General features: G+C 30.5%; 2 protein-coding genes across 3 annotated transcripts; one reads left to right on the top strand and one right to left on the bottom strand.

The window, feature by feature from the left end:
- The first annotated feature begins 9,897 nt into the window (after positions 1-9,897).
- Positions 9,898-22,708, top strand: LOC132944364 (uncharacterized). The gene is made up of 6 exons (XM_061013669.1): positions 9,898-10,279; positions 14,405-14,491; positions 19,760-19,987; positions 20,825-21,522; positions 22,079-22,448; positions 22,570-22,708. The coding sequence occupies exons 2-5, from the start codon at positions 14,447-14,449 to the stop codon at positions 22,446-22,448; spliced, it is 1,341 nt and encodes a 446-aa protein (XP_060869652.1). The 5' UTR covers positions 9,898-10,279; positions 14,405-14,446; the 3' UTR covers positions 22,570-22,708.
- On the bottom strand, positions 22,453-25,984 carry LOC132944366 (uncharacterized). Of its 2 annotated transcripts, XM_061013673.1 has the most exons (3): positions 25,760-25,984; positions 22,773-22,985; positions 22,453-22,716 (listed from the first exon to the last, which is right to left on the bottom strand). In XM_061013673.1, the coding sequence occupies exons 1-3, from the start codon at positions 25,767-25,769 to the stop codon at positions 22,544-22,546; spliced, it is 396 nt and encodes a 131-aa protein (XP_060869656.1). In that variant the 5' UTR covers positions 25,770-25,984; the 3' UTR covers positions 22,453-22,543. The 2 variants fall into 2 exon arrangements, with proteins under 2 accessions (XP_060869656.1, XP_060869655.1); XM_061013672.1 differs by lacking the exon at positions 25,760-25,984 and having other exon boundaries at positions 22,773-23,007.
- Between the last annotated feature and the right edge of the window lie 3 nt (positions 25,985-25,987).

The following is a 25,987-nucleotide window of genomic DNA, read 5'->3' as shown; positions in this document are numbered from 1 at the left end:
AAAAAAAAACTAAATGATTTAAGACTTAAAGTCACCAACATAGACCCCGACATTGACGTCCTTGTTCGTTCAAAACAACACCAACTGTCTCATTAAAGTATTTAATCTATTTTTCATTATAATAACAATAAAAATAATAATAATAATTGTACAAATTTAATTTTACTTAAGTGCATAAAATGCTAATATTTCATAACTATGCCGTATGGAAATTCCTAATTTAAGGATCCACACTTATAAAATAATGCATAGGTACGCATATAGCCGTATAGGTAAACGTAGAGAGTCTTTATACATAATCTATTATAATTTATTATCTAAGCTCTCAAGGCGTATTGATAAGCAAAAAAAGGATTTAGATCAAGTGGTATGTAGGAATTTTCAAAATGTTTATAGGAGGAGGTATTAGGATATAATACCTATATAAAACGATTGAGAACCGCTGCTTTAGAATGTTTCTATATTTACTAGTTACCTACTATGTATATTAGTAAAATATGTTAAAATATATATATACCTCACGCAATATTACGTTTCTCAATAATACATCCTTATTAATTCATATGCAAATTTGTGGTTTGTATACATACTACTATTATATCAAGTATATAATGATTTAATATACCAAATTAAATACAATATTTTACGGTACGGGTGCTGGGCTTAAAATATATACGATGTACAATGTACTTATAAGACATAGGTATGGTATAATAATCATGAAAATTACCGTAGTAAAAATACGTCGTCGAATCTCAGCCAAGGTCTGAGCAGAATGCAGACAATTAATTCGTTATTATTAGCACTTATTATGTATAAAATGTAATATGTATACATTTGTTGCAATGCGTGTCATATACGCACATGTTATAATACTTAGGTAATGTATTACATTTTAAAGCTCAAACACGATATTATAATAATATGTAAATTTACAGCGTGTAACGGGAAGAGCTGACAAATAACTTTTGTTCCAACCAATACTTTTTTAATTTCATATCATTTACAGATGCTTTCGCTACACGTATAGTATAATATTTTTATTTTTTTATACGGGAAATAAAAATTTTAAAACTGATATAAATATTTTTTGAAAATTTGAAAATAGCCTTTTTATAAATCTGGGTTTTAGAAAACTTTTGATTGTAAAAACATTTGTCGAAGTCAAGTGGTTTATTTATTAAGATTTTTTTTAATTAAGCCTCATTAATTTGAAAACTAATAACGTTTTAAAACATATTTAGATTTTATTAAGTACCTAGACCTATTTCAAAAGTTTATACTTTTTAATTTAAAATGTTTTTTTACGATTGGATCAACTTTAGGTACTTAAAAAAATAATGAGATTTCAGAAAAAATTGTAAAAAAAACTAAATGACTTAAATAAATATTTTTACCATCAACATTTTTCTAAAAACCGTAATAACATTTGGATATTTCGATAAACGTTCATATTAAATTTAAAAATTGTATTTTCTTTAAAAAGAAAAAAAACTATACGACGTGTGGCCCACGAGTACGCTTTTGTATATATTATATAAAAAATATTTTTTAGAACAAAAGTTATTTCTTTTATCAGGTCTTTCTGTACACCCTGTATATATTTATATACATAAATTCGTGAATCAATAATAATGTGTAGGACAATAGCGCAGGTACTGACACTATTGTACAATATTTAATGTGTCTATATAGACGTATGTAATAAATTCTGAGCGTTCTTATACATACATCTTTCTTATATTATTGTGAATATATTTTAGACATTTCGTCCGCGGAGAAGTCGGTACGTATAGGTATTTGGTAATCCTTTTATGGCGCACGAACCACGTTGAATTACGCACCTATGACCCCCGACCAGTGACAGCGACCAGTAGAATATGTTTCATGGTTACACTTATGTACTAATGTACTCTATTATTATGTATTATTGTAATCACTAATCAGTGTAATATAGTTATAAGTTGTTCTGCTGCAGATCGAGTGGGAGGACGGACACACGATGAATATTCACCAGTTACGATATTTTACAACAACAATAATGTTCCATGTTAATTTTATTGTTATATCTAAAAACCGCCCCGATGTTCATATCATACATTATTATTTTGCACAGTTAGTTTTCATAACAAATGAAATCAAATAATTCATTATCAATATAATAGTATGTATCATACAATTCGTTATAGTTTCTACGTTATAATACTGTTGTGCCGGATTTAAATGCCATAAAAACCATCGAAAAATGCTCTAAAAATAACCAAAATTGCACTAATAACCGCATTTTCAACGCAATCATGCGACCGATAGGAAAATGATAGTTTAACGTTTGGCATTTATCTTAACTTAACTAATATTAATACAAAAATTAAATACCAATTTTAAACACCCACGATAAATAAATGTCAGTAGGTATCTATTGTAACTGGAAATAAATGCGATCGCGATGTATCTCCAACTGAACAATTTGTTGTTATTTCTTTGAGTCCACGTTATCATAAGATGACACAACATCCGATAATCGCCGGACTTACATAATTACGTTATCACTTTGAAGCTTTCATATAACATACAGGGTAATCTATTTAAGTGTCTACACTCATTATTTCGAAAAGTTTTAATTTTTTTTGAAAATATATTTTTACATATACTTGTCATCTCATCAAGTCATTTCAAAGCTACGTATTTTCTGAAAAAATTATATTGCTTACTATTTTTCATCGTTATAATTGTTTTAATTTTATTTAACTTTTTTGAATGACACCATACATTTTTTATTTCATACTATTAAGTAGGTACCTATAATATTATCCGAAATATTTCAATCTACAAAGATCAAATTTCGTACAAATTGTTTTTTACAGTCATAAGCATTTAAATTTTAGATGAGCCACGGGGTAGTGGACAACATTTTGCAGGGTACCCCTGTACCGCACTACTCAAAAAATTGAAAATTGAAATTAAGGTCATATTTTTGGGGCAGTAAAAATCCTTCGATTTTTCACATAAATTTTTTTTTTCCTAAGTAGGAACTAATTGGTTTTTCAATGGTTCAAGAGTAAAAAATTATTAATATTTTTAATTTTTATAATGTCATTGCGTTTGATAAGATGGTCTCACGAGCACGTGATGAGGAAGCACGATTCCATCTCACCGCGGGTGCAGGAGTACGTACTAGGGTGATTTATAGCCGGATACCGTAAAGTGCTCTTTAACGTAGCAATCCTCCTATATCGCCGCCGTCTTGTGTGATGTCCCTTGGCCGAGGGGTGGAAGGGTGGGTGAAATTGCGGACTTCATTCCCCTCGGCAGCTACTACATAGCATAATATAGGCCGCGGGTTGGGAGTTTGACGCCCTTCCACCTCGGTCGTCCACGTGGAGCTTTGTAAATATTACTGGTGGTGCTTCCGGATCATTCAACCAGGCCGGTTCACCGTCATCCCTATCTTTTGTTTGGCCCTCGGTCGGCCTTCTTCTTCTCTACCACTGCAGTCACCATGGTAACCGGTTAGTGCCTATACTGCATCCTGCCCATCTGCTCATGTGATATCCCGGTCGTCGTCTCGGAAGAATATCAGCATACTGAATACTGCTGGCCATCTCAGATATGTTACATCACCATGATAAACGTAGAATGGGGAAATATATCCCCCCGGGAATTTTGTTTAGCCCCCATCATGTACATTTTTACAGTCACATTTTTAGTATATACCTATCTAATATATGTTGTGTACCAGCAAAATAATAGGCTATAGCACCACTTTATAAATTCAACGATCACTGTGTCAACGATTTCACCCACAAGGGTGGATACCACGTGGTCGATGGATAATTCTTCTTCGCTCTGTCCATCTGTGTCGTATCTTCTTCGTCCATAACATGCAACAAGTAATCAATTCGTCAACGAGTTCCTTAATAATCGAAACTATATATCCGTTATGGGTGGCCATGATTTTTCTAGAAGTATAGGTCAGGTAGTAAGTAGTAGTATAGGTATACGCGTTGTGGCGACAAACAATATAATTAGTCGTTAAAGTATTGTTACGAACACTCAAAGCATTATACCAATTAACAACAGACAATATTAATTATGAATATAATAATAATAATATATAATTTATTGGGCAAAACAAATAAATACACACAATGATATATATATATATAAATAATAATAGTAATAACATGTTTGCAACTGTCTTTAGCATAATTATGCTTCTGTTGGAGAATATAATATATATTACAAGTATAGCGTATATTATAAGTTTGAGTTAAGACGTTATAAGTACGATATGAAGTACAATACTAAAGTTTTATACGAAGTGCGAAGTGATATTTACAAAAACGTCATTAAAACTAAAAAGGTATAATGGTTCATTTCTTTTTATCATAATTTGATTTTTCTATAAAGTATATTTTTGAAAATTCTATTTTTTTTTAGAAATCACAAATAAATTTGAGTAGCAGTAGTTATGGAGCAATTAAGTCAAAGTGGTTTATTAAATGTTGGTACATGAAAATTCATATTTTCTTCATAACGGGTATCTATTATACATAGGAGTAATTCATCTTGGCTACATTACGCTTTATAGAATGTTTTAAAAATATAATTTATGAATGCGTGTGATACATTACCTAAGTTGTAAATATACAGATTACAGAACTATTGTTGTAATATATGGACTTCAACAACACAAATTTGATATTAGCCCATTTTTAAAAAAAATTAGAAATGATACAATCTATACACGAAAAAAATAGTATCATAAGCATAATGGATATTTTATTTAAAATTATAATGCGACGACTTGAGTGATTTGAGGGGAGAACCAACCAGCGAAAACACTCTGGCGTGAATTAAATTAGCCTATTTAGATTATTTTTTAGTTTATAATTATTACGTGAATCATATTCCTGACCACAAATACTTATGTTATTACTGATAAACAATCGTACCAATAATAAATACAGTAAACTCACGATATAACGACTGAAACTGTCGTTCCCTTGAAAATCTATTCCGTGGTAGATAATAGATATACGAGGGAAGACAATATTTCTTTTAAACGATTATTACAATACACGATCATTGATAATTTTATTATAATCGCAGTAATCACGAATTCTTTTGAATCTGAAATAATGTTCAGCCTGTTTACATAGGTACATAATATATACGTGTTATATACTTAATCACTATTCAGTGTCATCAGTAATCACTGCGTCTTACGACTTATAATATATAATAGTGCTTACTATTTATAAATTCAGTCGTTAAGCTGCATAAATAATTATAAATTAATATTATTATTGTAAAATGTAAATTGTAATGTTCTCCGTCTGTCGTGTATTCAGATATATATAGAGTATAGACAACGTTGGTTTTGTCGTATAGGTTCTCGACGATATAAGTCATGAGTCACCAACTCACAACGAGAAATATACATTCGTAAATCTATAGCCCCCCCCTACTATGTACGGATTACGGATATTAACAATGTATATGACTATCGTTATGTATTTTATTATAATATTATCTTCATTATTGGTTTTCAATTATTTTAAGCATTCGGTTAGTGATGATGTCGTAGCAAGTACTGTAAAGGGTAGACATTATAATATTAAATATTAATATTAAAGGTATTCTGTAGACTATAAGTAGGTATATAGCTTCAGTTACGCTGTAGGTATTCTCCTAGCTGCGAATGCGGCAGTAGATAGAACCGTGGCTGCGGATTATTATGAACACATCACACAAGCTATTCTTATTGAGTTTAATGGTGAACGTTAATATTTATTATTTAATAATAATTAATATGGCTCGGCCCGTCCCAGTGGCTGAAATGCTACGTGATTGAGAGTAAGCAACGGCCGATGCCACTAGTTCTCAGATGGGTGACCACACGTGTTCCTAACCGACCGTACTAACCGTTCCAACCCTACCAACCTACAGGCTGATGACCTCATTCGTCAAGCCTTAAACCTAATAAAAAAAATTAATAATGTTATTATATTGATATGTTATTTAAGCTTTTTCACCTGACTATCCCAAATTATTGTAAAGGAGGTGTATACCTTCTAATCATATTATTATGTGTCATCGATTCGGATTACGGATACATCATACACCATACATCGCTGTTAGTCTTTTGTTATTACACTCCGGGGTGAAAACTCTTTACATAATATAAAAAAGGTAAAATGTATTTATTAAATGTTTAAAATACATGATAATATAATATAATACGGTACTTATTATTATGTTTCGATCTGACGATTGTCATTTGTCATACTTGTTATACTTGCAGATGTGATCACTTTCTTTGAAGATTATTTAAAAAAAAAAAAAAACAGTCAAGTATTTTTAATATATTTATAGGTACCTACAATTATTAATGTACAATCGGAAAACTTTTTTGTAAATTAAGAATAAATATCTAGTAAATATTTGTGATTTTTCTGAATCTTTATTTCGTTTAGTAAATAAATTGTGTAAATCCACAATCATTTTGTATGAGCATCTGAAGTTAGAACTTAAATACATTTTAGTTAAAAATTTCAATTTATACCTAAGATTTGAAAAATTAATGCAAGGTTCCTCATAATTTTACCTACCTTTAACAAAGGTAACGAATATTTTATTAAATTTGAATTAAAACTAATTATATTAATCATACATATCATTTAATATTACATTTTAAAATTAACACATTTATTTAGATAATGATTTTATTACATAATTGCAATATTTGGTTTCAAAACAATTAAAATTAAATACGTTATTAGAATCAAAAAATTGTTTATAATTCATTACTTACCTGTAAGTATTACCGTATAACAATATCATCAGCCACTGGTAATAGGATATACACTATACAGACATAATATACTAAATACAATACTATACGAATTAATGTACGTACTATAATATGTATGTATATAATATATAATAATATGTGGTTTTATAATTGTGATTAAATAAAAACGATCGACTAGATTAGCACGAAAATGAACCGCTATTCCGAGGGTATTTTATTTGTAGGTAGGTACTCGAAGTACAAACAACAAACCGTTATACTTAACATAGTATTATAATAATATGTACATGTCATAATATATCCGTATCTATATATATACTGAAGCTATTACAATATAATATTGTCTATGTGTACTACGACTGTCTGCTAATATATACCTAATAATCGGTCGTAAAAAAGTTGCATAAAGTCATTACAGACACTATTGTTATGAATACCTAGGTACTCGAATATTATGTATTATTGAATACGATCAGCGTTGATCGTTTGCTACAACAGATAAACAATTCGAATTTCGATCAGGCTATATGGACCTATGTGTCAAACGAAAAAAATCAAAACCGAAAGTGCGTACATTTTTGGGACATGGCTATTATACACGCAGAGACATAAATTAGCAATTTAAATTACCAAAATGTCGACTCCAACACGTTTCTTGTGTTTTTAGATTATGAGTGAATACCAGCTATTATCGAAGAGCGGATTATCATAGTCATTGCATGATGTTTCAACGACAGTAATGTTTGCAGACTTTACGACGATGATATATATTTTTTATATTATTTGTTGCTTTGAGTAAATAGACTTTTAATTACTCAAATATATATTAGTATTTATTCATTTACGCTTGTGACAAAAAGTGGTAAAATAGGTAAGTTAGATTATTGATATAAGTTATAGGCTTCAGATAATTTGAGATGAATAACTGGAAGTTACCCTGCATATCATCGTCTTTCTTTTAAGCAGATAGATTATGCTACACTTATAATCTACTAACGTGAGACATTCGAACAGTGATTACAAGTCCGAAAAAAGTACCATGTTCTGCAGAGTGCATGAGATATAGACGAGTGCGCGTTGGGAAAATATATACATAAATAATAAATGTATAATATAACGAATTCGATATGTTCACAATAGTGTATGATGATTGCAGTCAGATTGGTTGCCATATGATACTAAAATTTTAATTGCATATTTTTTCGTTTGTTGCATAAAATAGCTTGAACTATGAGTCATAATTGTTTTACATATTTAAAATTGTTCTTTTTATATATTTCGATAAAAATAATTGAATATTTATGTACATATTTTGATTTTTTATTTCTATAAATTCTGTTCCCTAATATTTATGACGCATAATATTTGGTCTTAATTTATAATATTTTATACCTACTATTCTTTCCTAACCAAAAACGGCGTAATCTATATGTATTTTCGTGCTGATATTGTTTTCAATTTAGATTTAGAACTGCAGTTCAATTGAAAAATCTAATCACCGTGTATTACTATTATTGCGTTTTGTCTTAATCATTTTTAATTGTTATGTTTTGTTTTTGTGTATGATAAAATATAGAATAATCGTATGCATAGTGCACCTTCAACACACCTTATATTATAGCACGTCGCGTATTTCGCGGAAGTTTAATTCATTTCACAAGTCATATAATAATATACCAGCTATTATGTAGGGCCTATATATATTGTACACAGCTGGTTATGTATAATATATATATATAGACAGTACACGTATTATAGTTCAATGTTAAACCAATTTAAGTCTTCAGTGCAAGTCATATATATATATGTATAATATTTTAGACGCACAGCAGAAATTTCAGAAAAAACCACCTGTTGGGTTTTAAAATTAAAAAGACTTAAACGCACCTCATCACTGCATCTACAATATGCGAACACACGCGACGTTCGACCGTAATATATTTTTAAATCTGCAAAATAATAATAATAACAATAATAATAAATTGTCACGACGTTTTATGGTTTATAAATTATATTATTTTCATCGCACATCATTTCCAAAACTTTACCTGTTTACTTTGCTTACTGCTTACTTTACCTAAACTATATACCTATAGTGTATTTTATATGCATGTATAAAAATGTACAATGTCTGAAATTTTAACAAAGTTGTTGACACTTTCTATCATGATGTGTGCAATATATAATATTATATCTATCGTGTGAATGTGTGATCTCTGTTATACGTGTACCTACAGCAGGTACGACGAGGGCCGGAGGGCGAGTTTGATTTTTAATAACCACTGAGTGCGACGTTCAATTAATTGATTGTATTTTGTATTTTTGTGGGGTGCGGTCGCATATACGCATATTATATATAATAATATAAAACACATGAAGACGTATTCATTTTCATTCTATATAGTAATGTATATTATTATATATTTATCGGCAATTTATACGGTCTGGGGTGTGACTCACTGTCCGAGAAGAGTCTATATAATATTTGCGTTTTTACACTAATTTTCATATTTTTTTTGTTGCCATTGCATAGATACTGCTAGCTGCAGTGATGCATATGTGCAGCGGTGCGTATAATAGTTACTTTGCAATATCGTTTGAATAAAATAATTATTTCGTGGCTTGTGCGTATATTATGTACTATAATGTTATGCAGATGATCGTTTATCGCGTCGAAAACACTAACAAAAAAGGGGGGACCCGATCCGATCCCACCTGTTGAGTGGTGGCGTTACCATTATAGACGAATAATTAATATAATATGGACTGCGCGTCCCCTATACCAGTACCCAGCAATATATAGGTCGTCAAGAGCCAACATTGTTAGAAAGAGATAATATTAATACCTGTGCATATGATGGAACCTAAAGTTATGACAACCGAGTAATTATTAATTTTCAAGTTATCCCCCTGCAGGATTGATAAATCCTGCGTACGCGCCACTGAATGTTTAATATATAAGGAATGCAACGATTTTTAATATAATATTTTAATAGCCGTAACAAAAACGTCCGAAACTTTCACGATGGATCAGTATCGCTCGCGGTGGGTGGGGCAAGGACGGGCCTCGCGCAACACCGCACGGCGCGCGTGTGTCATCCTCGCCGCGGAGCCGAGACCGCAAGTCGCGTGCCATATTATATCCGTCGTGTACGCCCGACAGACGCGTGTCTTATCATATTTTATGATAGCGATCGATGTTGTATTTTTTTATTGTATTCTAACAGGTAGTACATAACAGTGTGATTGTCCGACCGTCGCCCGGCCACCACATCACTCTGCCGACTCGGCCTACCCTCTGTCTCCGCACGCCGAAGAAACATCCGCACACACAAACTACAATAATATTTGAAATTATATATTTTATTCGCATTCCGGACTGCGCTGCAAGTACGATCCAGGGAAAGCGATCCCTGAAGTCAGTGATTATCGTTTACCTGCAATTATAGTCTCGATCGTCCGGTTAGTACTTATAGTGTATTAATAAATAATAATATCTATTATAGAGGAAGGAACCTATATATTATATACTATAATATGTCCACCTGCAACTGCAGAGTTCTGCGCAGCGTAAGTACCCATGTTCTAAGTATACCTACTTATTGAAACGTCATATTATAATATTATCACCTTCTCTGTGCGATATTATAATATTATACTATATATGGCTGGGATTTCGATGCGCTATGCGTTATTGCTTTCCAAAGCTGGCCACGCAATGCTCGTTTTATAACGTATAACTGATGTATTTTTAAATCATAATATTAAAACGTGCGATTTTATTTTGCATTTTTTTTAACATTTTCCATTTTAAGATCATTATTTTAATTTTTTAAGGCACGCGTACACCAAAAACCGGGGTTTTATATAATGTAATTTTGTAACGTGTTAACAATTATAGGTTTTTACCTAATCAAATATTATTAATCACGTGATTTTTCGAACGAATCCACATGATGTAAAAATCGAGATTTTGAGTGACAACAGAAAATTAAATGGGAATGGGTAATTATTTTTTCAGATTAAAAGTCCGCGTAACAAGGATTTGCAATTGTGCAGTCCCGTAAAACTTTAATGGCAAATAATTTTTAGTTCAAAACTTTGAAAGTAAAAAAATATTTAGTGCATTTTATAGGTACATTATTTTGAATTTTTAGGGCATAAAAGGATTTTTAGGTAGGGCATTACATTCCCAGCCCTAATCACAGCCATATCGCATTTGTTGATAAATAAATTATTTAATATTGTACAGGCGTCCGATTTTAATAGAGGCTAAGTGTCCGATTTATCTATTTTCATTTTGTCGGTATATATAGGTACCGTGTGAACCATACGTGTTTTGTTGTAGGTGAGGTTAGGTGAGGCTGCATATAAGTTCTGTATTATTATGTGTTTCACTATAATATAAACGTTGAACCTAATAGTTTTACCTATATAATAATAATATGATCTGTCCCAATAAACGCATAATGTACAAATATTGTAGGTATACCTAAATATTGTATAATAGCTAATATCACAGATTCAATCGTCTATAGAATGGAGCCATAGAGGTATAGCCGGTTTAGGTATACCTACATAGTAATATTATATTATTATGTATTAGTATATTAGTATTATGTATTTATAAAGGTATATATTAATTTTATTATATCGAGTCTCTCGGATCTCTTAATTATTTTATGAATCTACATACACTGCAACAGTGCAACGAATGTAGGACGTAGGTACCTATATTATATTATGTTTTAAAGTTTAAACGATTTGATCTTTACGATCTGTTTCATTTGCCTAATATAATATACACTTTTAGATACTATTTTAAATAGCAGTGACATTTAAATTTAAAAACGAATCGTTTAAATTCGTTAAGAAACAAGTGTACTGCCTGATTATTTTAAGCACCTTTATATGTGTTACAAGGTCACTCTTTATCTTTTGAACATTTTTGATATCCTTATCAGCTAATTTTCATAAAGAAACAATACAAAATAGACTTCGGGAATAATGATGTAGGTAGGGGCCTATAAAAAATAACATGAAAACATCAAACGGCAATTTAACTTAGCAATTATTTCACCGCGTATCTTAGGAAATATGAAATTTTTAATTATTTTGAGAAAAATAAATGATTAGTCACTGAAAATAAAGAATGTGAAATAGTATGTTTTTAAACGCTTAAAATGTAGTTACCAGCTAGGTGTATAATTTAAACATTCCTTTTTTTTTTTATTGGGTAACCCGCGGCAACATAGGCCATTGGGTGTGGGGGAGGGCACTGTAGGTTTTTAAATCGGGTAGGTTGGTACACGTATGTGTTGTGTTTTGGCAGAATTTCTAATGGGGCACCCGTAGGTTTCTGCCATGCTCCGGGTGGGAGGATGGCGGCACTTGTTCTCCGGAAACCCGAAGAAAAATGCCACCCGCGGCCAAGGTATCGAACTCGGGTCGGCTGCGTCGCAGCCGACGCCTTAGTCCTCTCAGCCACTCCGTCCCCCAAAACATTCCTTTTATTGACTGGCTTATGGTAAAATAATCACCCTGTATAACGTGCTAACTTTTATATTAAAACTATAGTAGTATAATATTATACTATCAAATTCTTATTATTCGTGTTGGTAATTTGTAATTGGGGTGTCAATTTAATGAGAATCATAAACGCACGATAAGTACCGAATGTAGATTTAACAGTGACGTATTTAGAATAATCGAATGTAGGGTAGCAAGAAGTCCACAAAATGTAAACCACTAATAAATATCATCATGACAACATATAATGTAGGTTATATAAGTTTCATGCATTTTTGAAGTACAATTTTTTCACAATATAAGTAATTACAAAGTACTATATGTTATTTACCAATATCCACAAGCAGTCTAAATACTATATAATTTATATTGGTTAGATAAAATACGCCTTAGGGTTTTTTCACAATAATAATAATAATAATATAATATGTTATACTATACTACTATAGTTTATCTATAAAAGAATAAAAATAAGAAAATATATGATTTTTTTTCTCTTTTGTACCTACCTATCGAATATTATATACGTTTCGACGTTTCGTTAATCGTTAACAGTAGCAATGATATAGCCATATAGGTATATCTACTTCAGTTTCAGTACTCGTGCATAATATTATCATCTATTCCAGTTTAATGAGCAGGATAAAATGTATATTAAACTATGTTATACGCACAAGTAAACGATAGGTATCTACTTAAATTTTATTACCGCGCGGAGTATAACTTTCGCTTACTAAGTTACGCATTCGAAAATACGTCGAAACATTTACTCCGCTCAAACGGTTTAAACAACTCCAGCACTATAATATCACTAAACCCATATATTACCATCTATTAAATGTCCAGTCTTCCTAAATTTAAGCCGAGAACGGCGATAACGAATCATTCTTGGTGAACGCAGAATTGAATTATGAATAACAATAGACAGATAGCACAATATTATATTAGACGGATATTTAATTGACGTCAACTCGTCGGTACTGTTACTAGAACATTGACTATGTTTATAAGTTTCAAAACATAATTTATTAAGATTGATAATGATTGGAGTGCAATCACACGAATACACTCCATAGATGTAACTAATAATGGGTAGATAGCTATGGTATACCAGCTATATAGTATTTGTATATGTGACATTTAGATATTACATAGATTACCTAATACGTAAATTATGTATTTATGTGAAAAAATCCGTAATATATAAATGTATAAGAAATATTATTATATACCTACTGATTGTAAGCCACAACACATACTGTTTTAATTATATAAGTTTTAATTGACTTGTAGATAATATAATACTATGAATTGTGGTCAGTAAATCACAATTACATAGATAGGTAGATCGACTATGATTAATGTTATATATATATATAATGTGTCGCATTATATAATATATATATGATATACATCTATTAATTTTTATTTATAGGTAAATAGATATTCTACGTATACTTTTAATGACATTTTTAAAATTCATATTTTTCTTTTGATAATATTTTGAAGTTAAACTTGTATAGGTACTTTTTTGAATTTTAAATAATTTAGTGCAGAAAAAGTTATACCTTAAATATACACATATAGGTATAGTAAAATTATTATGTGCACAATTTCGTACGTATTCTCTAAACATAAAATTTTAAATAATTCACTATTAAAAGTTTTCGTAGATTCAATCAAAACTAAATAATTTGAAGTTGCAGTATTAGATAGAAAACTAGAAACAATAACTAAGGTTATAGGAAGTTAAATTTGTTTTAATTGAACAATATATATTATAATAGAGTTAGGTGTACGTGTATGCAATATGCAATTTATGTTATGTAGGTAGGTGTACTATAATATAAAGGTATAGAAGCCAGTAGGTACCACCTAATTGAGTGACATTAAAATTTATTTTGAATAGTTTCGTTACAGTGCATTTTAAACGTACATAATAGCCGACGACAAAATAGATTTTATTTTACAATATCTACTGTGAGTGTATTTACTAACAAAATTGAATCAATTACAATACTTTTTTTCTCTATTTATGTTGCGTTTATAAAATTACAGGTTGTGATGAAATGAGTTTGGTGGTAAATTCAAGGTCAGAACATGTCCGTTTGCGATTGCTGGGCCAGTTTCAAGTTTTCTCAAATTGTAAGTAAAACGAACAATAAAAGTATAAAAATTAAAAACAATATTATATTATAATAGTGACAAAGTCCTTATAATATAGGTATTATACGTACATATGTAACATGTGAAATAATTATTTAATTATACAATATATTGGCAAACAACCTTCATGAAAATACGGGCTGTGGGAAAATGTCCAAGGTTATGATTTTTTCTTCGCATTGCGTACGAAAAGTCTCTTCAAGATATATATTTGACAAAACGTGTAAATTGCCAAGACGAATATATTTCTTTATATATGACGCATTAAGCTAAGGCTAACTTATTAGTTATTATACAATCATTATTAATTTTGTTTTTATTTATTGCGACTTGCGAAGTAGAAATTATAATATTATTAATAATATTCCACTTTTCTTATCTTTATTTACTATCAGATTGGTTGTAATTTTTTTTTTTATTAAATTTGAATAATTTATAAGCGGTGCACGAGAAAATAATATGATATAAATATTAACAAGGAAATAGGAACTAATGAATTTAAGTTAAATAATCAACTAAATTACACATGCATTTTAGTAAGTTATTCTTGAAAGTGGTTTCTACTTAGTACTTCCACTGGTACTGAAACGTACACTATAGTTACAGAGTAAACAGTACAGCTGATATCTACTATATCAGACTGATTGTTACTCATTGGTACCTATATAATGTATTGATATTGGACATAATATGGTATACTTACTCAGTTACTTGTATCAAACATTTTAAGTTGGCTAGTTATTTTTATTTCATTTATTCGCATTTTAACCCATCCGTTGGCATTTATATTTTTTAACCCGCAGTTGATTTTTTCTCTAAATTTGTTATAATCCTATATGAACTATCACCGAACTATAACAGCTTGAAATAATTTACTAACCGAAATCGAGACCCTAAGCCAACCCTCCCCAGTTTAAATATATTTTTATTGTATATTTACCTAATTGTTTGTTTTTACACAAGTCTTATAAGACTCGTTTCATGGTTTACAAACAAATCGTAGGTAGTAGCAGGTTGTAGGTATACTCAAGAGTTTATTAATACAAATGTCGGAAAATCTTAGGGGAAGGGGGGTAATGATACGTTTGCCTGGCGCAAAAATGTTAAAAGGAAAAGTGCCCCTCTCCCGCAATTACCCCATTGATACCTTTATTATATAAAAAAAATTTCTAAATTAAATTGTCGGTTGTCAACTACCTAACTACATTACATTGATAATTAACAGAAATCTACGTAGGAGCCTTTATATAACTCGTTCATCTATTGATTTGATTTATAAATTATTATTGGTTGAGATGTCATACGTTATAATAAATAAATATATAACTAGCATACATACCTATAATATAAGCGCCACAAATTGCGTAAAGCGTAAACTGATACCTACTTAATTTTTTTACGTTTCAAGTTACTTATTTACTGAGCACAATTTGTAATAAACATATGTGTATCGAATTTCTTTTTGTTTGTGGTAAATAAAAAATATTTTTTTTATACTGCGTAGATACTTGGTATACCTATATAAATATTCACACAATATAATATAAAACATCATAATATACTTTTTTCGAATGCGTAGAACCTACTTATATATTGCAACATCAGAATGTTGGTTTCAAATACAAAATTATTATTATTATTATTATATAGGGATTAGAGAATTTCAAATATTTGCTCTTCTGGTTTTCTACATAATATCGCTGGGCGGCAGTCGTATATCATATATATATATATATATACCGTTTTCGAATCGCATATTAAAGTTTAAAGCGCTCGGCACACATATTACAATATATTATACGAGTGCATGACCGGTATATTATGTCCGCGATAAGCTATTCTTTACCGTAATATAATATTATATAGAGACCATTATTGTTTATGCAATTGTGTCTTGCGGTCGTCTGCAAATGAAACGGAAAACCAGTTGAAAATTTAATTAAAAATCCAATGGGCAATATTGAAGTGGGTATACATATATTACACGGTGTATCACTGCGCATACACATATCGTAATCATTTTTTAACTGTATACCTCTATATATGATATGCGAGTTATGTCACTAACGCAATACAGCAGAAATGTACTTTTATTGACGAACGATTGGGTTTTTTGGGTGGTCAATTTACATATTATTCTATATTTTTTGCGGAATCAAAATTAAATTTCATGGGTATCTATATAACTTATGTATCGTTAAATTATATATACATTATACTGATACCTATATGGTAAAAACTAAAAAGTAGGTTATTTTTAATATATTGGAAACATGTAACGGATAATATGGATTGCCGGAAATTACGAGAATTTTTTTGTGCATTTATGCATATATATGGCTATTATATATTGTTCACGATTTGGCCCGGCAGTAGCAATTATTAGTGGCCACTATAGCCATTGAGCAACAAAAACATAAATCTATCGATAAAATATTATATCAATAAAATTATAGTAATATAGTATAATATACTTAGAATAATCACATTTGATCTAGGCACAAGCAACCAAAAAATAAATCTTATCGTGAAAAATTTCGACAGAATTGAAATAATAACGCTATGAATATAGCAAAATGTAAGTTAATGAATATACCAGCTAATTAATATTATGTAAAATAATAAACATGGCTCAAACCATATAATTAAATAATACTTTATGGTTATTAACGTCATTATTATTTTACCTATATTATATAAAATCGTCATGATTCTTCTTGGCTCTGAATGATGTTTGACAAAAATAAAAATAATTTTTACCCAGCTTTACATAATATTACGTTCTATGATTTATGTTTACTTATCTAGGTATAATTTTAATTTTTTCTAAAATTGGGGTCGATATTATTTATTGCCGGCCCGAATAATTAAATTACTCAAAAACTGCAATATATTGTGTATAATTTCCCAGCTGTATGGCTGTAGTATATGTACCGGTATATGAATACACCATACACATATACACTGGTATAGGTCGTATAAACTACAAATGGTACAACTAAACGATCATAATATTATGTTGATTATTCACTGTTATTAGTAATTATTGAAGCAAAACCATAAATCGAGTTTCGTTGTGTCGTCAGAGTAGGTACTAATTATTTTGTACAGTAGTAGGTACCCATATAGGTTTATGTAGAAGTAATTATATTTTATTTCAGTAAAAGAAGATCTCTTCATACTCAACTACTCAAGGTCTTGGCCCCTGGGAAATAATATAAAGGTTATATACCGTGTATGTATACAATATTGTACCTAAATGTGCTTTACTCAATGTCGTCTACAAAATTGGTATAAAAAGGATAATATTGCGGTACTCTCACGTGTGAATAAAGAGATCTATGTATTTAGGTACCTAAATAAAATACCTACGTAAATACCTATTATGTTCTTTTGTATAGGTATCATAATATTATACTTAACCTAGTGTATATACTAGTTCAAAATGATAATTGAACTCGGTAACAATTATTAAAACTGAAGGATAAAATGGTTGACTACACCACTACTTCACCATGTATTATATCGGCCAACATAAGAATTAACGACGCATGTTGTGGGTACTCATCTATCAATAGATTTACTAACGACTTGAAAACGAATCTTGTGCGCTTAACGATCGTGTATGCGCGTATGCCCGCAGGTATATATATATTTTTTACATCATAGTTGTATAGGTACCTAGTGTTACTTGATAGTTGAGTTGAGTTGAATGGTCGAAAATTCACACTACCAACAGCATTTGGTTTTGTGCAGAATAAATCGCTTACACTCCGGGAAAAATGATAAAAGTACTTGTTGAGGTATTGAAAATAGGTATTAGATTGTTTGGTCGATATCGTGGCGGTGGGAGATATATAATAAATAATTACTTAAATTCTATTGTTTAATATTTGTTTTTCATTATGCATCGACGTAAAAGTTAAAACATAATAAATTGTAACGGGGTATAAAAGAAAGCATACCGCAGCAATTTTTTGGGATAGAAAAAAATATTCAACCCACCAACCCCTGAAAGTCTAAAATACTGATACTGAAATTTAGTTACACCCGAAAGTCTTTCGGCGACAACTGAAACTGCCCATTACAGTACTCAACCTGGTTTGTATAATAAACTTACCAAAGATGATATTTATCAATAAACTTAAGTTTATGTACCTATATATAATATATAGATTATAGATATATTATGTCATTTATACTCGTAATTTGAACACAACTGTGGATAAGTATAATTTGTTTTTTTCATTTATAAATTACCTATAGGTATTATAGGCAGGTACCTATGTTTAACTGTTTAAGAGATTTATATATTATATCTACTGCGAAGAATGAATTTTTCACAGCTGTATATCTCCACGAGTATAACGATTACCTATTAAAACAAATTAGTTAACGAGACCTCACCTTTTGAAAAGGTGTTCCGTACCTATTTTGTGTGTATAATACTAATAAGCAATTGTAATTATTATTGTGCGAGCAAGGCGATGTCTATTAAATCAAAACATGTTTATTCGTAATAAAAACATTAAAATAGAAAGAAATAATGCGCAGTTGAGAATGAATATCTTTAATGGTCAATATAGGTACCTGACTACTCGTATGATACATTAATACGACTGAGAATTGTTTGGCCTATGCCCTATAATTATTGACCATTTTGTAGTTTATGTGTTAATATTTTCTGGTATTTATATTTCATGGCATGTACAGTCTAACACAGTTACACTGTACATAGACTACATATTATGTAGTTGTCTACTTGTCTGCCTGTCTATTGTATACCTATGCGCATATTATTCTTTATATAGTACTATATACAAATATAATAGTACAATAGTAAATTATATACGACTTATTAGTTATAATTATACCAGCCACCGGGTCATTCACGATACATCTATGTATAACACAAGTATACTTGTGTAGGTAAGTTCATGACTCATGAGACAAATCTGACTATTATAAGTATACTCTAATTTAAAGCAACCCAACATATTATTCCAATACCTATACGGATTATGTTTAACGAGTGAAACATTCACAGCACATAATTATAAGTCCATAAATGAAATAAAGCTTTATGAGAAAAAAACTCAATTTAGCCGATTAGCCGTGATTAGGCATCTGTAGAGTTTTTCGACAAGAAGCGTTTTGCATTCATTTTGTTGTCATAAATTACTAATAATATTAGGTTTACCTTTTTTGTACATTGATCACATCGTGATGATTTTGTTGTTGTTGCAGATTTTGTGTTTGAGCTGTCTACTCTATAAGAGATGGTCGGACGCAGAAGCCACCAGGCTGTTTTATTTCTTCGAGAAGTCGTCCAGGGAGTGGCCGTTGCTGAACAACATCACCAGGAACGGGGCCGGATCTCTGTTCGCGGACGTGACTTTCGGCGGTTACATAATAATATGCGTGGCGCTGTACATAGCCTACTTGATGGGCGAGCTCAAAAACAGCAAGAAAACTGTGAGTCCACCACCTGACTGTTTTTATAAACATGTATAATAAACGGTGAATTTAATCCAGTAAAAACTTTAAAAATGCATTTGAAATTTCAAAAACTGCAGTACATACAATGCACTATAAAACCCCGAAAAATACAATAAAAAAATAAAAATTTAAAAACAATAAAAATCTTTCATGTCGTGTTAAGAAAAAAGCTATATTTTAATTATTTTTATTTGTTTACAATAAGACGTATAAGACAAAAATTAAAAAATAATTCATAAAATGCGTGTTAAAAGTTTAACCAACGGTAACTGTTAAAAACTATCGAAACTAATAAAAAATGAAAAGTTAAAGGCTAAACAAGACCTACAAATTCAAAATCCTCATAAAATGCTAAATAAAAGATTTATAATGAAATTCGTTAGTCCTTAATTCAAACTTTATGCTAAGATAGCTATATTTTAGGAAATAATTTAAAAATTACCTATGAATTTTCCTACATACTATGCGCAGCCCTATATACGTAAAAGTATAATCTCCATTATCCAATAGTCAAATGTCTAAAACGTATAATATATTCTATGTATGTACTATATAGCCATAAAGGTATAGATGAGGTTAGATTAAAAACCACTACTAATCACTATAAGTTATTCTAATTTATATTTACCTTGTCAGTTTACCACCCTACACTCATCTTGACGATCATAGTTTTAACATAGAACAAAAATTAACTACTAACTTGTCAGTCTAAAAAATGTCGACCACCTGAATCTTTACCCCCCCCCACCCAACGAATTAACAAACGTTTCCGTCGCAATATTGTAAAAATAATAATATGATGATGTTCTGCAGGAATCGTTTCTGTTGGTCATCGGTGCGGCGCTGTTCATCGCTGTTGGCTGTCTGGTGTTGACAGCCGTGGACAGCGTGCCCGGGAACCTGATTGTCAACGCGCTCGTGCTGGGCACCCTGTCCATAGTGACAGGTATGGTGTTCGTGCTGGACACGTGTCTGTCGAACAGGCGGAACGATAAGGAGTCGCACCTGTTGCCGAAGAACACTCGGTATGGCGACATTGCGCGCACTAGGGCCGCCGTCGATGGTGCGGTGCATGCCAACGGGACAAACGGAGTGCACGCAAACGGGACGAACGGAGTGCACGCAAAGGGGACGAACGGATTGCACGCAAACGGCACGAACGGCGTGCACGTCAATGGGACAAACGGCATGCTGAAGCGGGAGACGGCAGTAGAGAACAAGCAGAAAAACGGCTTGCTACGGACAGCCGCCAACGGTCGGACGGTGGAGACAAAGAACGAGAGCGTTCAGACGACCACAAGCAGGGATCGTGGACGACTGGACGAAAATGGCGACGACGTCGACGGGGCGGCCGCACATCAGTACGGTCGTAGGTATTTGGACGACCGCGGGTTCGACGTGGGTCACGGACATAGGCACACCGAGTGGTACGACACGGACATGGACCTGCCAAAAATGAAGAAACTAGAAATCAACGTGCCAGCCGAGGAGTCTCCGGATTACCGTCGCAGGTATAAATGATAACCTATACTTACATATTCAGGGCGAACTGTGAAGTGAAACTGATAATGAAATTTAGGGTTTAAATTGTGACTGTTTTTTACAACGTCTTATTGTTATTATTATTTTGCTGTCGCGAGTCAAATCGTACCGTCAGAAATTCAAGTCGATATTATTGAGTCAATAGTCTTGATGATTATTTCTGTACTCCAGAACTCAGAAGGACGTAAACACCGCATAAATTACTTTTTTAGGGGTTTTAAATAGGCAATTTTAGGACATTTTAATAAATAAATAACAATAATATAACAGTTCTTACAAGCTGAAGTCCTCCATGTCATTATAAATAAAAAATACATTTTTGGTCAGATACTCAGATTTATACAACTTAATCTCTGATTATTGAATTTTTTTTCTGTTATTGATAAATTAAGATTAATTTTAATTTTAATTTGGAACTTAATCCAATCGAACAAAAAATTAAAAATTAACAAATTTCATAAATTAATTTGTTATCATAATTTATTTATGCTAAATTTTTATTTAAAATGTCATTTTTGGTTTCAGATTTGTAAACGTTAAGAGCGGTGTTAAACTACAATCACCCAGCATTACTAGCACTGTGCACAATCAACAGGAAAGTCCGAAGGAGGAAAATGAGCATGAAGTGAAAAATGCCAGAGTACCGTATGTTTTTTCAGAAAAAAAGAGACCAACTAGACCTACTGATCTACCCTTGAAATCACCTGTGGAGAGGGTGAATGATTCATTACAAAAATCGGTTAAAAGTCGATTTTACTTTGGGGCGAACACGGAAGAGCCTAAATCGCCAAATGATCCTGGCTACGTGCTGCACACTGCATCCAGGTGGGAAGAACAACCTGCAGCAGCCGTGCCACAAAATGGATACAAAAACTTTAAAAGAAGTCAAGTATAGGTAATCTATGTAAATAAACTGTGTTAATTATTATATAAATGTCAATAATAATAATAATATAATAATTTGTAGACTAGACTAGTATGCAATACAAATTATAATTTTAAAAATTTTCTTTCAGGATCTTTGGGAGAATTTTCTTCTTCAAGTACGTGTTGAGTTGGATCAAATGATTCCTTATCGTATTCTTTTGTACCCAAAATATTTGTACCTTTAATTCTTATAACAGTAGCCTTTTCAACTCCTAGCATCCTAGCATATTGAAAAGCTAAAAAAAAATTTTCTATTATAATTCAGATAGTAATAATAATATAGTTAACATACCAGGTGAGAGTTTCGCTTCATCTTCTGGAATTAATCCTTCGGATTCTACCCAATTAAGGCGACCTTGCTTCACTTGGTATAGAACAGAACCAAACGTTAGCAAACTTATAGCGAAGTATGCCTTTGAGAGTAAAGCTTTTTTAGCCTCAGCTTCTTCAACACTCATTGGTTTCATAAATCTTCTGAAGAATCTGCGCACAAAATGGAATCTATCTGTAAAAGTTAAACATAACATATTAATAGATACTTAGATAATATTATTTTAATATTTTAAAATAACTGTCAAAGGTCCATTAAATAAAATAAGAATTAGATTCCATACTACATTATATAAATAAAAGTCAAAATATATAATTGAGCAACAAAACAATAACAACAAAAAACTAATGTAATATTTATTAGTCTGTTAATTAACTATATTTAAGGGAAATGCACAAGTAAATTATTAAAACAATTTATTAAATCTAAATTTTTCTTACTAAAATGTATAAATAATAATCAAATTTTTTCAATAAGAATAATATTAACTTTTTATTACGAAGACTAGCCTGTAGGTAACTCAGTATTATTTGAGTGGGCTTTTAATATTTATGACATGTACACTGTAACTATACATTAAGTAGTTGAAATCAAACTATAATAATTTATATTATAATTCTTAGTTCTTAATATCCTTTCTATTCAATTGTTTGATAAATATTTATTCAAAAATGATAATTTCAAAAAATTATTGTAATCTATGATAAGTATTAATTATTTGTGAATATAATAATACATATTTAAGTATGATTTTTATTGAATATATGTTTTTATAAATTTATTATTAAATTACAAGTTCTATTTTATCTTTAATTATATAAAAATAATTCTAATTTTCATGGACAAAAATTATTATGTATACACATTCATGTGTGATAATATTGTAATATTATATTGTTACAAAATAAATTATTTATAGAGAATACATTTGTCAAATTTTCAATAATGTTATTTAATTATTTATTGTTGTTAAAATTAATTTGCTGTCATCAATATGAGAATTTCAGTGGCAATCTTTGGTAGTAGGATACATGATTAGTTAAGTATTGTTAAGAAAAATGTATTACCAAATGCCTTAGAAAAGTATGTACCTAAATGAAATGTAATGTACTCAGTATTAGATGTATTTGTACTTGGTACTATATAGTTTTAACCCCTAAAGACGCTATTGCTTCGATAATATAGTTTTCATTTCTTTTTATCAGCACGTATGTAATATAAAAGGAAACTCAACGATAAGTAATAAAGAATAAAGATACTTAAGTACCAATCACAGTATACTAAATAAGTTAATCTTAAACAATCTTCTTTATTTATTAACATAGAAACAGATGATAATTTACTATAAAAAAAAAAAACAGTATTTAAAACTGTACATTATAATGTAAACTTATTAATATATTAATAAATAGGGTTCAGAGCTTATTCAACTATACTCTATTCAGGATAAGTTTGAACCGCTCGCTTGACCAAAACATGTCTTTTTCGCGCATTCCGGACACCGGTGGGAGTGTATGCACAGCGGCCAGCACTGGCGCTGATGGCCGGCGATGACTGTCGGCTAATTACAGAACACATAGTCATTGTATGGGAGGAGGGGGGTAAGGCACTGTTTGGAGGCTCAGTCTGCATGCGCGACGCGGTTCAATCTTATCCTGAATAGAGTATAACATGTTTGAAGTATGCAATTAAAATTACCGAAAAATATATCAAGTTATGTGGCTGAATTATTTTTTGTTAATAATTATGAACAAAAATGTATGATTAAATACAATTGAAATATTTATTAATTATTGATAGGGCAGAGGACATATTATATCCATAAAAAAGCACAGCATAATATGCGAGTATTTATGTAAGTACCCTAAAATATTATGTACTAAATATTATTTTTCTTAGCACTTCAGTTAATGAATATTAGTATCTACAGCCACTGTGACAGTGCATGGTGGTTTTTTAATTATTAAATGATATGAACTGTTAGTTGTTTTGATAAACATATTTTAAAAGGAAATTTGCAAAAATAGCTAAAAAAAAAGAAATAATGCCTCAACCTAAATATACAATTTAAAATTACAAATTTGGCTTTGTCGTAATATGAAACAAATTTGTTTCTAGTTGGTTTGTATTTTCGATTGCACAAAATAAATATGTAAAAGCTAGTGTGTAAGTCTTTTGCCCTATTAATTATTAAAGCCAGGACTTATTGCTAAAATTATGGGAAAATCAGTATGTGTATAGAACCCGTGTATGGCACCTAATAATTAATACAATATCAATATAATTGAATGCTTCAATTTGTCAAAGTGCTTTTTCGTAAGATATAATATATGCAAAAGTGTGCGGTAAACATTGCTTTTAATTTCACAAATCATACAAACCCTAAAGATATTCTATCAACTATTTAATCTATTCTACAACCGTCACAAAAAAACATGGAAAATGGAAATACAAATCCCATTTGGCAGTTACTGTTAATAAATATGACGTGTATTGTCTATGATAGATAAAATTAGATAATATATCATTATTTTAAAAACATTAACCCACTAATTTTTAGTAATAAAATATAATATTTGACATTTTTTGTGGGGTATTATACAATAATAAATACTCAAATGAATCTTTTATATCTCATATTTTTTTGCTCTTTGAAACTTTGTTGCTGTTGACCAGTTAAGAATATTATTGGTTAGGAATAGCTGAATAGGAACTACAACGAGCCCATGAGACTATGGAAATATTATATATAAGGCGAACAAAGATTGTAAATCTATGTTTTCTCAATTACATTACATGTACCTATAAGAAACTAAAAAGAAATCATTATATTGGAGTACACATTCAGAAAATATATTATGTTAAGACTGTTATAGATAAATACTTAAATGTAGGTTCATATTAATAAAAATGTACAATATAAGTAATAATATTATATGAGTACTTACATCCAAACATCTTGACAGATTTCTTTGGTTCTACTTATTTGCCAAACCACATTTACAATTATTAAATTACATAAATTTTAGTTTATTTTTATATATTATGAGTAGGTACTAAAACGTAAGAAAACAAAATGTTTCAGTGCGGTTTACTGGTTAAGTGGAAAATGGCTTCAAAAAAATAAAAATATTTCTAAATTTTCAATGAGCACAATAAGAAGATAATATCATGAA

Source organism: Metopolophium dirhodum, chromosome 5, assembly GCF_019925205.1.
Source record: "Metopolophium dirhodum isolate CAU chromosome 5, ASM1992520v1, whole genome shotgun sequence".
Classification (NCBI taxonomy): domain Eukaryota; kingdom Metazoa; phylum Arthropoda; class Insecta; order Hemiptera; family Aphididae; genus Metopolophium; species Metopolophium dirhodum.
Note: the sequence above shows the minus strand (reverse complement) of the source record. Positions and strands in the feature narration are given on the sequence as shown.